We start from the raw sequence: 15,464 nt of genomic DNA, 5'->3' as shown, positions 1-15,464 counted from the left end.
TTTTTTTTTTTTTTTTTTTTTTTTTTTTTTTTTGCTAGAAGTAAAACATTTTGTTTGATGATAGGTGCTATTAGCAAATCTCAGCCTCTGCTACTCAATGTCTTGTTTCGTCATATACATTTTTGGAAAACTGTCTGTCTCAGAGCTGAATTATTGACATAGTTTTACCAATCATTGTTCTAATTGTTAGTGATCATTCTGCAGTGGTCTGTGTAAAAACCTCCAATATGCCAATCAGTAACGTTGAGTCCTCGTTTATTTTGCACATCTACAGCAGGAGGAATGTGGTCCAATCTTGTCTACAATGGAAAACACAATGACAGGGTTTTATAGACCTCTTTTTATGTTAATTTAACATTTGAAATGATTTCTAATAGGAATCATTTAAGGCATATTCTTTGTACAAGTGTTCCAGAACTTTTAGGAAGTAAAGATGTACAGTTATAGGAATATTCCTGTAAATAATTAAGGGCACACGAAGTTATATCCTGCAATGTGACTTAATGCAAAGTGTTTAAAAGAGCTTAAACATCAGCAAAGCTTAAAGCTTTGATGCTTGACAAGAACAAAATTCACATAGCTTCCTTGTGTCACTTTCTGAGAGGCTCACAGGGCATTATGCATTTTCCCCAGCATATCTTCAAGTCTCTTGAAGAATACATGTGAATGTGTTAACAGTGTCTCCTTCCTCGTGTTTATCTTCACTTTATTTTGTAGGTTTGACATATGCAAACAGTTTGTATAAGGAAAATATGTATCAAAACACCAAATAGCCTTTAATGCATTGTTACACACATATTAGTCTAACATTGCGTGTGCTGTTTTCATGTGACTAAAACATACTAAATCTTCCCTTGTTTTGAAGGATAACAGAATATGTGATGAAAAACAACTGGTCAAGGCTATCTTCTCATTAAAACAAAGACTGATATTAAGTTGAGGATAAATCAAAAGTAAATAAATTCAATGTAAATCAATTTTTGTTTGTTAAAATGGGGCATTTTTCTGTTTAAGTGTGCAATAAAGTTTTTTTCTTTAGGTGTTTTTGCTTTTTCTGTGCGTGACTAAAAATCATGTTAATAAAACCAGGCCTTGTAAATTTGCCTTGTAAATCAAAAAAGGGATTTCATAATTGCCAGAAACCCATTTTTTAGGATCTATCACCAATCTCAAAAAATAAATAGTGTAACAGCTGTGTTTACTGTTAAAAGTAAATTAGCATCTGGCACGGTGGAAAAAAAGGAAAAATATTTGATTAAGCAAGCTTGGGACCATGCAAGCACCCAGCAAAGCAGTGATGCTGTAAAATGGTAACAGAAGACTGATCAGCAGTAACTGTATGTGGGAAACTGTAAAAAATTAACTTCAAACATACTAACAAAGCTGATCATTAAAAGCAGTTTCACCGCAGTCAATATCCGTTTAGACTGACAGATGTAATCTTTTTTTTTATTAGACTGGGATCCAAACAAAAGGGACAGTAACATACGTAGTATGAGAACCTCTGTACTCCTGTCATGTGCAAAACAAACCTGCAAGCTATTCTGGCAGGGAAACGATGTGCAGCTATTAGCAGTTCATTGAGGTAAGTTTTTTAGTAGCCATTACGCAAGGCAAATCCCCCCATCTTAAAAGGTTTATACCCAGGCCTCCAAGACAAGAAAACAGCTCTCGGTTTATATGAGGTCATAAAGGACTGTAATGATACTGGGGAAATTGGTTTCTGTGGAGGGGCGATGGTTGGGGGAAAAAAGGGAGGGGGAAATGACAGTAAGGGGGTAGAAATGGGAAAAAAATGGTAAAGAAAGTGACTGGAAAAATGCTCGCAAAAGAATAAAAAATGTGACAAATAAGAAGAAATAAGTAATAAATCAGATGACAATAAGTGGAAAAAGTGACCGTGTTCATGTGGACGTGTACAAGTTTACACAGGCTGACAGCACATTGTAAAACTAAGCCTGAGTTCAGCTGTCCCTCATTAGAATGAAGCCTGCAGTGCGAACTGATAGACTCACACAAGTAGTGCAAACTCAATCTGTTCTTTATTAGAAAAACAGCTGGGGGTGGATGACAGCTTGACTGGACACTCTCACACTGTAAACTCTCTGTGACCTTCATTAAACAATTGCATGCAGCGGTTCACTAACAGTTTAAATGGATAACCTAATCACAGCCATGTGAGTCTGACAGAGGGTTTCACAGACTGGGAGGATCATTTTAACAAGCACCTCAATCACCAAGACTGGATCTAAAAGCAGCATAATGAGACAAGTTTAAAACCAAAAAGGATAATGTTAGAACAAAGGACTTATATTATTAATTACATGCTTATTTATCCACTCACAATGACAGAGTCAAATAATTCAAAAAATCTGGACATAGTAGTCTTCTAAACACTTGATATCTTTAACTAGTAAACGTACTTCTTTGGAAAAATAAAAAAAGTCACACAAAAGGTGAAACTCAAAGACTTCCCCACTCCAGCAACACGAGTTTCGTCCATTCTCTGATCAATGCCTTACTGCTAACCTACCCGTGTGTGTGTGTGTGCATGGATGTGCGTGCACACCCGTGACTTAAAATACCTTTAACAGTCTCGTCCACTACTTCCACCACTCGATCAATCTGCTGGACCTGAAATGCAGACAGACACAAGGGAAAGGGCTTATTGACGCTGACATAAGAAGCTCACACAGTCAAACACAGAATATTGACGACCTACAAACATACTGACCCCAGTGTCTACAACAGGAGCATGTAAATATACAGAAAGGCAGCATGCAATAAGCAGAAAGACAAACAAGTGCAAAACGATACAAACACAACAAGCTTTTACCAGTTAGGATTAAGTAATATGGATTTCCTAAATGTCACAAAGCACGTATGTACATAAGTGAAAACACCATTTTTGGTGTGTATTGAGCAATGTATTGAGATTGTTAAAGGGTCTTAAAAGGAAAGTTGAGATTTTCTGAAGCAGATTTCTTTAGAGTGGCTACACAGCAGTCAGTATCTTACAACCCCAATTTCATGTTTCAAGTTCAAAATAAGTGAATATTTACATAAAAACAATAAAGTACATTCATTTGCGCATTAAATATCTTGTCTTTGCAGTGTATTCAACAATTAAATATAGGCTGAAACGAATTTGCAAATCATGGTATTCTATTTATATTCATGTTTTACACATTAGAAAAAAAAAGTTAAATGCCCTTGCAGATTTTACTCTTTATTTCTATCTAATGAGCCTAATTGAAGCGTGCACTGAACTATTAAAACAGCTACAACATTTTTTTCACCTACTAGGGAAGCAAGTTATTGATTAATGAATTAATGTAAAGCTGATTAATCTTATCAATTAACAATTAATTGATAAGGATTTCCTGAAAACCTTGAGTTTTCTCTTGTACCAAGAGGGTCTTTCCATAACATGAAGGGGAGTTTATTTTAATATGTTGAATTTCTTAAATAAAAAAGGAGAATATCATTATATTTTGACGATTTATTTTGCCAGTTGTGTTAAATACTGACTGAATAAACAAAAACTTGTGGATTTCTCACACATTATTCTAAAATATAACAAAATAGAAATCTATTATGAAAATAAACGAACAGAGGATAGTGGGTGTTTTTTCCATGGGCCAGTGTTTCCTGCTCGCAACACGACCACATCAAATCGGACGGTCATTTAAAAGGTGGTCTATATTATTTATCATAACTCTGGGTTATAAATGATCTATCAACACAATCTAAAAACTGATTTAAAGTATGAAGTCTCTACTTTTGACACAAATTGAAACAGAGACTCAGATAGGGTGTATTTTTTTCAGTTAGAGCGATTTAAATTGGTCATGTGACGCGCCAACGGACGTCATCAGTTAATCAAATGAAACAAATTTTAATCTAATCAACCATTATTCGACAATTAATCATAGGTCAATTAATTGTTTGCATCCCTATCACCTACCTACCGTTCCACAGTTATTGAGAAAAGAACAGAAAGAAGCAGACAGACACAGGCAGAGAACTAAAGAGAAGGAAAAAGTAATTTTCATATTTTCCTTGGGATAATTTTCTCTTTTCATTCCTCTCAGCATTCCTCCAAGATCTAATTCTCTTAGTTTTTCTATTCATAGAGGTTTGTGCTCTGGCTCTTACCATTGGCTTCTTGGTGCCTCCAGGTCCATTACCCAACAAACCTCTTTTTATTTTATTTTTTTTTCAAACACTCCTCACATGAATGCACACTGTGCTTCTCAGGCAGCAGTCGCATGCATGTTACACACTGAAGTAAAACCTATTTCCTTGTAATAGCCAAGCAATCTGGATCCATTCAGAGCAGCAGCGGGTGTCCCTTCTTACAGTAAAGGTTTGGTAATGGCTACATTTTGCAAACTAATTCAGATCTCCCTTTTCAACTCTGTTTTGTATTCATAGAAGTCAGAAGTAAAACAAAGTGTGCTGCAAACAAATCAGCTCCAGCAGATAAATGCTAGAAAAAACTCCAACAGTAAAAAATAAATAAAGGAGAATGGTATTTTAGGTATAATATCTGGATTGCCTCTCATAACTATTTTCTAAAAGATTATAAGCCAATATTATTGACCAGTTGGATGACCTGCTACAAGTACACATGAGCATTTAGAAAAAAAACTGTCTGTTGCCTCAGCAAGAAGCCTTTAAAATAAGAAATAGCTGAACACAATGACTGAATTTATAATAGATGATAGAATAACAGTAGTTCAGAGCTGGAAAAAAGCAATGAGCAGTTGTGCACCCTCCTCACAACAACTTCCCTCTTAATGAACCAGAACAATCTTTGACTTAGAAAATAGCATTTGACACAGCAGGGGGTGTCTTTAAAGTATTACTAATGCCAAGGTACAAACTACGAGCTAAATAAATAAACTATTTTTATTGTTGCAGCTGTGGTCTGATTAGGCAACAGAATATGTGACAGGGATGCCAGCACGCTCAATAGTCTCCTGTGTAAGGCCAAAAAATAAAAACACTGCCGGACTAAATTTGGATATGTCCAAGTCAGTGGGGAAGACTGATTTTATTTGCTGGTTTAGAGTGTAATGATCCTTTTTATTACATGAATCACTGTGGCATTTCTGTTTCAATAAATTATACATCCTTTTTTGTTTTTCATTGGAATACACGTTTAATTCACAGTTTGCTCCATTAAAGTGGGTATTATGTACTTTCCAGGCACATAGTTAAATTCTATACTACAATCAACAGTAGCCATGTTTTCATCAAATTGTAATGCAAATTTGAACCAAACTTTCAAAATGTTGCAAAAAATATATATAATAATAAAAAGATGTGAATTAGGAGTGTTTCCATCTACTGGTTTGGAGTGAATCAGCCAGGCTACGCAAAGCGTAATTTCATCAGACGTTGACGAATGACTGTATAAACAGGAAGTAGAGATCGCAAACTAGCCGGGACCACACATTCCAAGACAATGGAGAAAAGTTTTCGGGAATGTGTTACTATCAAGCAACTTATAAATGTTCTGTAATATCAACTAGCATTAGTGATGTTAAATGTCTGGAGACGTAGAGAAAGAATTGCAATTCTTATTGGAATATCCAGGAAGACACCGGCGGTGGGAACTGCTGATCAATCGTGAGGTAAACGTTCGCTACGTCATTAGAAATTATTCTTCAAATGTGTTTCCATCTCCCTTTTTGCCCATGAAATATTTTTTGATAAATCTAAAAGTCACCTCAAGTGAGCATAAAAAATATTTTTGCAAAATTTAGAAAAAAATTTTGTTCGCATTTTGTTTCCATCAACCTTTTCTAATGCAATATTTCAAAATGCATGTAAAAAAAAACTGATGGAAACACAGCTAATGTTAGCTTCTTTACCACAAACCAATAACTATGCTACCTTTAATTTTTATGAAAATGCTGTATATCAAAAATAAAGTTGACTTTGCATCATAGCCTAGCTAAAAGCCTTGAAATTAGCCTCTGTCTCTTTAAGAACTTCCTACTATTTCTGACACTTCCACTTCAGCATGTCATTACAACAATGCTTCAGGGGAGGGGTGCTCTGTGTGACATGAGCTCGGCTGCAGACAGAGCTCCAGGGAGGAGCTTTGCAGAAGTAGGTGGTGCTTTGTACCAGCAAGCATTTAGGCAGCCCCACGTGTCTACCACAGGAGATTCAAGGATATTTTCAAACATGCATGAATGGTACGTTTTTGATGAGGGAATGACATTATAACATAACACGATATAAAGCTAAAAAATGGTTTTGCATAATACCACCCCCTTTAAAAACAATTTATCATATAATTTTGAGCAATTGGGCTTAGACTTGAAAATAAAAGAGCTTTTTTCAACAAAATCATACAGACAATTTCTTGAGGGCACTGATGTACAAAATCGACTTTGCTTGCCTATTGTGATCCTCTGATTACTTGGCCAGTACTGTGTGTATGTGTATGTGTGTATGCATGAGTGTGTGATGAGTGTCAGATACAGGATGTGACAAGTCTGGTTCAGAGAAACGTAACACTGCAGGCTTGCGTGACTGCCTGTGTACCTTAAACAAAGTACACTGTCATTCACTGCATGCCAGCTTCAGAGAAGAAAAACAACCACGAGTGCACAAAAAGCTGACGCACAAAGGTCAATTAAAGAGAATGGATTCAAAAGGAAGAGCCTCTTTTTAAAACTACACCCCTTATCTAGCCGTTAGTGCAATCACTCTACACAAATTCTAATCTTGTTATTTGCATGTCATTTGAATAACCCACCAACTGCCACTGTCATTATGTAGTTGATTGTAACTATTATAAAAACACAAGCAGAGTGTTTTCATTCTCATACAGTTCCATGTTTGTTTCTTACAACTTGAGCCTGTTTGTGCATGCATCTAAGTGTGTGTGTGTGTGTACAGCCTTGTTTTATGATAAAAAAATCAGGAGTCTATTATTCTCATGGGATCCAGCTGTCCTGTAGGACCGAACATGCAGGACACTATTATTCAGGGCTTAGACTCTTAATCTTAAAGATGTAAAGGTTTGGATTAGCATAGAATAGCGAGGGCATGTTTTTATGTTATTTTATTTTTTGTTTTGTCAGATCCCCACAAAGATATACACATATAAAAAATTGTTGGTACCTCTCGTTTAATGAAAGAAAAACCCACAATGGTCACAGAAATAACTAGAATCTGACAAAAGTAATAATAAATACAAATTTTCTGAAAAATGAACAAATGAAAGTTGCTTTTCAACCATGCTTCAACAGAATTTACAAAAACTCTAATAAAACAGGCCTAGTCAGAAATGGCGGTACCCTTGAGAATAATGTGACCAAAGGTCATGATGAAACAAGGTGTGTTCACTAATTATCATCACAGGTGTCTCCAATCTTGAAATCAGTCAGTGGGCCTGTATATAGGGTTACAGATACTCACTGTGCTGTTTGGTGACATGGTATGTACCACACTCAACATGGACCAGATAATGCAATGTATGGTGATCAGAAATGTTATGATATAATGATCCTGCTGGAGGTGGTGAGGCGTGCACTGGAAGTGCTAAAGTTAGTTGCAAATAACCATAAGATTGTACATAAATACTCATGCAATTTATTTGCATGAAGCACTATGATTTTTTTGCTAATGGATTTTTTTTTCTAAAATGGCAGAAATCTATTTTGGTCTCAGCCCCAATCAGAATAGCCATTAAATTAAAAAAAATCAATCAATCAATAAATCAATAAAAAATCTATTTCTTCAAACTGGAGCCATCCACAGAATGCAAAATATTAAATATTCATAGCCTTTTCACAGAACCCCACTTTAAATTTTAACTATTATTCTGCTTTAAAGATTTACAACATTATGCTCCTGACTTATAGGGACAGGAGCAGCAGTAGTTTCTTATTTAGAATATTATTTTTTCTTAATTTTCACAATCACTTAACTGAGTATACATTTGAATTCTCAAAACATACTCACCTTATCTTACTGTTTACTCCTTAAATACTTTATATTAGGCACATTAAAGAGGCCTAATCAAATATAAAACATATACTGTCTGAAAACTTACACAGTACCCAGATTTTTATGTAAATAGGTACCCAGAAATGAAGTTCACATACAAAACACATATAGAAGACATACCCCAATAATGCTGAGAGTTTTGAGGTAGTCCATCCTTGGCTGAGCTTGAGGAACACAACCTGCTACAACCACCTTCTTCTGCTGTTCCTGGGCTTTCCTGCACAAAAAACGCAAATGAAAAAAAAATATACAAATAATAAACATTATTGGTCTTAATGTCTTTCTGCTTATTGGCTTTAGATAAAATAAAAAATAAAGAATTGCTTTTAAGGAAATCCTTAGCTTAGTATAATGTCAAAATTCCAAAATGTTCAAAGAGCAATTTTCAGTAAGAATTGTGCTTTTCTGAAACTTTAAGCCAAATGACTTAAGGTTAAGTATGGATGAACATGCATGAATGTTCATACTTTAAACTAAAACTAAAAAATACTCCAATTGGTTAAAAAAATGGAGATTTAACTCCAAAATAAAAAGATATTGCAGTCTTCATCAATTGTGTGTTATTGATAAAGCGACAAGCTAAAAGAGAAATATGGCTTTACTGTATAATTGATATTTGAAACAGACCTTTAAGAGGAGCACCAAACACTAGAAAGTGAGACCAATAAATTAAAAAATAAAAATACAAATCATCTGAAAAGTCAGGTCATATTTTCAAAGACATTTTAAAATTATAAAATAAAAATTCAAAACTAGACATGGGTTTTTACGATGTAAAAACAAGTGTGCATTGCCATGTAGCATGTCACTGCAGCATGGCTTTGCCTGCAGCACTGGACTTGCAGATTGAACTTTGACCAAGTTCAAATGTGTTTTCTAAACCAGCTTGTGCCTGTCATGTCAGCATGTGTTTGTAATTAAGGTAATTGAGTGACAATATGAAGTTTGAAGAGATTTTTTGTCAAAGTAGCATTAGCTGGGTTTTGAAACCTGATCTCCCACATGAAAGCCCGTGACATAGACCATTAAGACTGTTGGAGCTGTGGCAGGGTGTGGTGCCAGGGGTTGGTCTGTATGTGTGCAGAAAGAGGCCACATTGCCAATACAATTATTGACACTAAATTGCATAATATTACAACAATAGAGCAATATGAAGATAAAGATATCATAAAACATAACAATACAATCATATTAGTATTGTAAACACTGAACTATTGAGATTAAATATAAAAAACGGTGGTGCAGTACCAAGATGAGTACAGCTGGGGGCAGTATTGGACCATTACAAGGCCCCATTGACTCCCATTTTATGAATTGGGAATAAAGTTGAAACATTAATATTTCAAAAACTACAAGTTGTACAGGTACCAAAAGGCATAGCAATCATTTGAAATTACAATGGCAGCTATAGGACAATGTAGGCAGGAGTATTGGACTTTCAGAATGAACTTTGACCAAGTTCAAATGTGTTTTCTATACCAGCTTGTTCCTGTCACGTCAGCAGGTGTGTGTAATTAAGGTAATTGTGTGACAATATGAAGTTTGAAGAGATTTTTGTTAAAGTTGCAGTAGCTAGATTTGAACCCTGATCTCCCGCATGAAAGCCCACAGTGCTCATCATGAGACTATAGGAGATGTGGCAGAGGACAATCCCAGGGATTGGATTGTATGTATACAGAAAAAGTTTACCTTGCCAATGCAATTATTGACACTTAAGTGCGATATATTACAGCAATAGGACAACATAAAGACAGTATTACAGTAAAACATCAAAATACAATCATATTAATATTGTAATCACTGAACTACTGAGTTTAAATATTATGAAACTATGGTGCAGTACCATATTGTGTAGATGCAGCAGGGGGCAATATTGGACCAATACAAGGCTCCATTGACTGCCATTATAATTTATTAAACATTAATATTTCAAAAACTATAAGTTTTACAGGCACCAAAAGGCATTGCCATCATTTGGCACAGGGGCTTTACAGATATAAATTACAATGGCAGCTCTAGGACAAAGTATGCAGGAGGAGAAGCATGGCAAAGTTGAGATGACTTGGATGGGAAATGAATCACAACAATAGTGTGCATTGCATTGGCAATGCACACTGATAATATTTGCAAAAAATAAACCAATAAAGTTTATCTATTTGAACATTAAATATCTTGTCTTTGTAGTGTGTTCAATTGATTATAGGCTGAAAATGATTTGCAAATTATTATATTCTGTTTTTAATTAGGTTTTACACAAATTCCCAATTCCCAAATTCATTGGAATTGGGGCTGTAAATTCAGTCCACATGCTGCCTAGGCATTTACATGAAACACAAAGATGAAAAGTTTTTGAGTGAATCTTCAAACTGTTTTTGATCAGCTAGTGTTGATGAACATAAAAACTCAGTTCCTGACAGTTAAACCCAAATATTCATTTTCACTCAGACAGATAATGTGAATGAGAAATAGACATAAACATAAAGCTAAACCACTGTAACCATTATGTGACTTTTTAAAATCCAATTGTTTGTGAAAACTGCAGAGGAAATCCATTAAAGACAGTTAACTGTGATTTATCATGACTTCAACACAATCTTTAATTAGCAGAGCGTTTATCATACTACATGTCAAATACTCCCAGCTTTCATCATACATACATACATGGCCAAAGGCAATTACTGATATCCATTGGCAATATTGCCAATAAAATATTGGACATGATGAAATGACATAGATGTTATTTGTTCTCATTCAAATGATCTGAACAAAGAGGACTGATGTGAACAGTAAAATAGAGTAGTAAACCATAAGGAAAATATGTGTGCACATGATCTGTGCAAGTCTCCATGTCACCTCCAGTTAGTAGCAGTGAGATGTGAGACACGAGGTCTGTCTGACAAAAGATTTTCGAGGAGCTGCCCAGACTCTGCCATAAATCTTTAATAATGAAGCCTTCTGACAGCTGGAGTAGGAGAGGGAGGGAAGGATGGAAAGCGGGTAGGCACGCAAGTGAGGGAGGAACTGTGGGAGGAGGACAGAGAAGCAGCAATGAAGCTGGATGAAAACTGTCAGTTGTGTTTTAATTCACACTGTTTGTATTCTTCAACAAAACAAAGAGAGGTAGTGATGGAGGAGGAGGAGGAGGAGGGTGGTGGTGTGAAACGCAAAGGCAGACAACTCAATTCAAAGCCAGCTTACACTGTCACATGAATAGAATAACGAGGTATAGATGAAAGTGAAAGTTGGTAAGAGATGAAGAAAAAAAATGTCAAGCCAGGAATAAAAGTGTTTGTTTATTCTATTTATGGTTATTTCAGTTTCGGCTTAATTTTACAATTTGTGTTTTCACACTGGAGAAAAAGCTATTAAGATTTTGACACTACATGTGGTGCGTCTTAAGGTTCTTCTAGAAATGTCTGAGAGCAGTTCACATCAATTAAAAGATATATTTGGACTACTTTTTATAGTTGGAACCTTCACCCTTCCTATCTTGGGACCATTCTTTATTCAAAACAGGAGTGTGTGGAGTTCCAAGCTTTAGGTTGCATGAGATGCTCTGTTATTCAAGCTAGTTTCACAATCAGATTAATGTAACTCCCCTCCCACTGGAGAGTCTTTGCTTGCCTGGTTCACAAGAGAGCTGTTTTGTTAGATGCATAAAGATGTGATTTAAAGGGAAATTAGATGGTGTCAAGCTGATTGCTCCATATTAAAATTTTGGGCCAGTTTACATGTAGAGGTTTTCAAATGAAATCAGAACAATTTTGTTGCATTTTTGCTGGTTATCTGCATTACAGCAGCCATCAAATTCTGACAATAAAACTTATAAAACAGGTCTTGGGCTACATTCATGCTGGAGGCAAATGGGACCCATAACAGATTTTTCATGACAGTCTGAAGGTGACGAATCCGTTTTATTTTTTATCCGATCCAGGCCTTTTTTAATAATAAATTGGATATGTATCTGATGTTTTTCAAAGCGACTGCAGTCTGAACGATCAGGTCACATTTCGTTCGGCTTTTACATGAGGTGAACAGAGCAATCCAATAATGATACTAACCTTGAGTCATGCAATTTAAATCTTCCAACTCCACACGTCTTCAGCTACCAAATAGAAGTCCAGTTGCTTCATATTTTCCTTGTAATTTTACATGTCCTGGATAACTGAGAACCCACAGAAACATGATAGTAATGTCTAGCATCAGTCACCGACCATATTGATGCTAAAGTTACTGAATCAATACTAAGGTTAGTTTAACTTTCAGAACTTTGCTCACATTTCGAAAATAAAATGCTGCACCAGAGCAGCCGGCAAGAGGCAGGTTCAACAACACTGAACTAAACAAGCATGTCAGATAATTATTTATTCAGCTCTGATTACACAACTTCAGGACTGATACACATGTTCTAACATATAGCAACTATATTTCATTTTATAAACAGCATGCTGAATGCTCAGTGCTGTGGAAAGGTCAGACTGGAGTCTGATGGAGGTAGCATTTAAAATACAGTATGTGAATGTTCATGCAAAATAATCATTGAGCATTAACACCTGCAGTGTGAATGGAGCCTTAAAGTGGAAGTTTTCTGAAAGTCCTGGGATCATTTTACAGGACTCCAATTTACCTGAAAGCAGACATGTTTGCACATGTGCAACACAGTTGCCAATCAGCTGGGAAGCAAAATATATTCAACTATAAATGAGAAGTCTAGCTGTGACTGAGAATCGACACCAGCATAAGCAATTGCAGTTTTATTGGTAAATACTGGGATGTTTTGTTCACTGCACTTATTTTTATTTTTATTTTTGCCATTACAACATACTGCAACTTGCCATGTGCTTTCAGCAACTATCATCCAAATCAGCTGTGGGTATTTAGAACAGTGGAGGTCCAACTGTTTGCCAAACACATCACAGGCATTTTGTTTGTGTCTACCAATTTATTGTAGCCCACTAAGATAGGGATACTGTGCACACTGCTACTTCTATGATAAATTTTGTTTTGTATACGTAAAGACAAAACAAATCATAAAAAATGAGAAAATGTTGAATACAGTGTCTTATTCCATACAAAAGGAGACACAGCACTTTCATTAATATTAAGTCTAATTGAAAAAGACATGCAAATGTATTGTTTAAAAAAAACACTTTAAGCGGCTTTCCACGTGTCTAAAGACTAATGAACAATTCTAATCTAGGCTTAAATTATTGCTACCATATCTGCTTAAAGCATCTGGTTTTCTCTTACTGTTTGCAGAGAAAAACTCCACTCCAGGATTACTTCAAGCACACACACACACACACACACACACACACACAGCAGGGGCGCAACTGCATAATTGACACCGCCTCATGCCAAAGTACGTCCAACATTTCTTTAATGTGCATCTCACTCCAGCCATAGCTGACACAGTGAGTAAACAGACAGAGCCTGGGTTGCTGCCTGAGCGCCCAAGTGGGAAGAGACCAATCACGTCGCACATGCTTCCTGGGTGGGATGAAATAAAATGGGATGCGGTTGCCGTGGTGATATTTTTGAGCCTAACAGAGCGCTTGCTGCCAGTGACCCAGACAAGAGCAGATGTCCCCCAAGATTAGAGGATGGGGATTGTGTCTGTATGGGTAAGTGCGAGAGCCTGTACACACCTTTCTCTTTGAATTTTCTGGTTCCTCTCTCTCTCCCTCCTTCAGACGGCACATTTAAGAAAGGTCCCAATAAATCTAAACATTCGAAGAATCACATCTGATGACGACAATAGTGTCCAAAGGTTTGTGCACAGATCCTCTGTGGTGTATATGGTAGGAAGTGCTGTGCTGTACAAACGTGTTTTTAACAGCTGAGTGGACACAGTGAAAAAGTTAAATTGGACCAGACTAAATGTCTAACCAAATTGATCAGGTTGACTTTGAGATGCCCCGTGCAAGGAAGATGACATTACTTTACTCTAGGCATCAGATGGACCAGAGTGCATGACCTATATAAGAGCCTCTTCAACTTTCTCACAGCAAAATCTGAAGTGAAAGAGAGAGCATTCCTTCGAGGGCTGGGTGGTCTTCCATGGGGCAATTTACATGACAGCAGCTGAAACAAAGTGGGATCATCAGATGACATTTTTGCAAAATGTAAAACAACATTCTCACAAATGTCCCAGGTATTTATATCACCATTATGAAATATGATTTTATGTTTTAGCACTTTATCTTTTACCTGCTATCCCCTTGTCAATTAAAAACAGTATGTATCAATAAAATAATTTTGTTTCTGTTATGTATTGACAGAGATTATTTTGGTTGAGGTGTTAATGGTCATGTAATCAGGTGATTCTTGTGGAAGTAATCAGGCAAAAAAAATCTTTTGTTTGTTCTAAAAGTTAGATGAATTCATGCATGTATACAGTATGTGTCTTCTCACTGACTCCCCCACTGCTCAGTGTCCTCAGCTCTATACAGATAAGGCTTAGCTTCATAGCAGGGGATAGGATGAGCTCATGGCATAGAGAGAGAGAGAGAAAGGGAGCCATATGTTCTTCAACAAACATGTTGCTGAAAGAATGAGGTCATAATGGTAGGAACGGTGGGTAACTTTTGTGTAATGTAAATAAACATCTATTTTTTTTATCCCAACCTAATTAAAACAATTTTGTCCACCAATATCAGTTGACAAAAATGACATCAGATACAACCGACGTTCTGTTATGTACTCTTCCTCCTTGTCTTTCCATATTTAGCTTGTCCTTGATTCTTTGTCTCCCTCATCCTCTCATCTGCACTTCAACGGCCGTTTCTGCTTGATTTGACAGCGAGCCAGCCACTCAGCACACCCCTGACCTCTCTGCATTAGCATAAGCAGCAAGGGGCGAGGTTAAGTACCCATCAAGCCTCGGTAATTAACATGTGAGCCGATGTGTGCACGGGTGCGTGCGAATGTGAGTAACTGAGAGTGAGCAAATGTTTTAAACTGCTCCTTCGCATGTTTTCCACTTCCACAAACTCCTACTGAATCAATAACACAGTCTTATGCTTGGTCACTGAGGCAATTTCAATCTTACAATTGTGCTGCAATCCAACCAGTTACCTGATTTTTGATATACCGAGGGATTTACAGTGCATGTTGATTTGTTTAATGTTTTATTCATGTTCCATTTTTGTTTTCCTGTGTGATTTGTTTTAGCAGCAGCAGAAAATTCATCTGTGCTGACTGACAGCACAAGCAGAACGAATGTGGAGAAAAAAAAACACTTTGTAACTGATAAAGAACGTAGCCTTCCCTGTGTGTATTACTGTTCCAGCAGAGTTTAACAAAACAATTGTCAAAATACAAACAGTATAAATAAAACAGCAGCTAACTTTGGGCCTATGGGATCTGAATGTAGACTAACTATAATAGTTAACAGGTTTTATTGCTGTATATCAGGGTGTGTATATATA

At 36.3% G+C, this 15,464-nt stretch overlaps 1 protein-coding gene across 1 annotated transcript in view; it reads right to left on the bottom strand.

The window, feature by feature from the left end:
• cdkal1 (CDK5 regulatory subunit associated protein 1-like 1) overlaps positions 1-15,464 on the bottom strand; it is a 276,863-nt gene that overhangs the window by 196,234 nt on the left and 65,165 nt on the right. Inside the window, exons 5-6 of the mRNA XM_014014250.1 lie at positions 8,155-8,251; positions 2,586-2,634 (exon numbers count right to left, since the gene is read on the bottom strand). Coding sequence (XP_013869704.1) covers positions 2,586-2,634; positions 8,155-8,251 — 146 coding nt within the window. The remainder of the gene's footprint in view (positions 1-2,585; positions 2,635-8,154; positions 8,252-15,464) is intronic.

Source organism: Austrofundulus limnaeus, unplaced genomic scaffold (assembly GCF_001266775.1).
Source record: "Austrofundulus limnaeus strain Quisiro unplaced genomic scaffold, Austrofundulus_limnaeus-1.0 Scaffold112, whole genome shotgun sequence".
NCBI lineage: Eukaryota > Metazoa > Chordata > Actinopteri > Cyprinodontiformes > Rivulidae > Austrofundulus > Austrofundulus limnaeus.
Note: the sequence above shows the minus strand (reverse complement) of the source record. Positions and strands in the feature narration are given on the sequence as shown.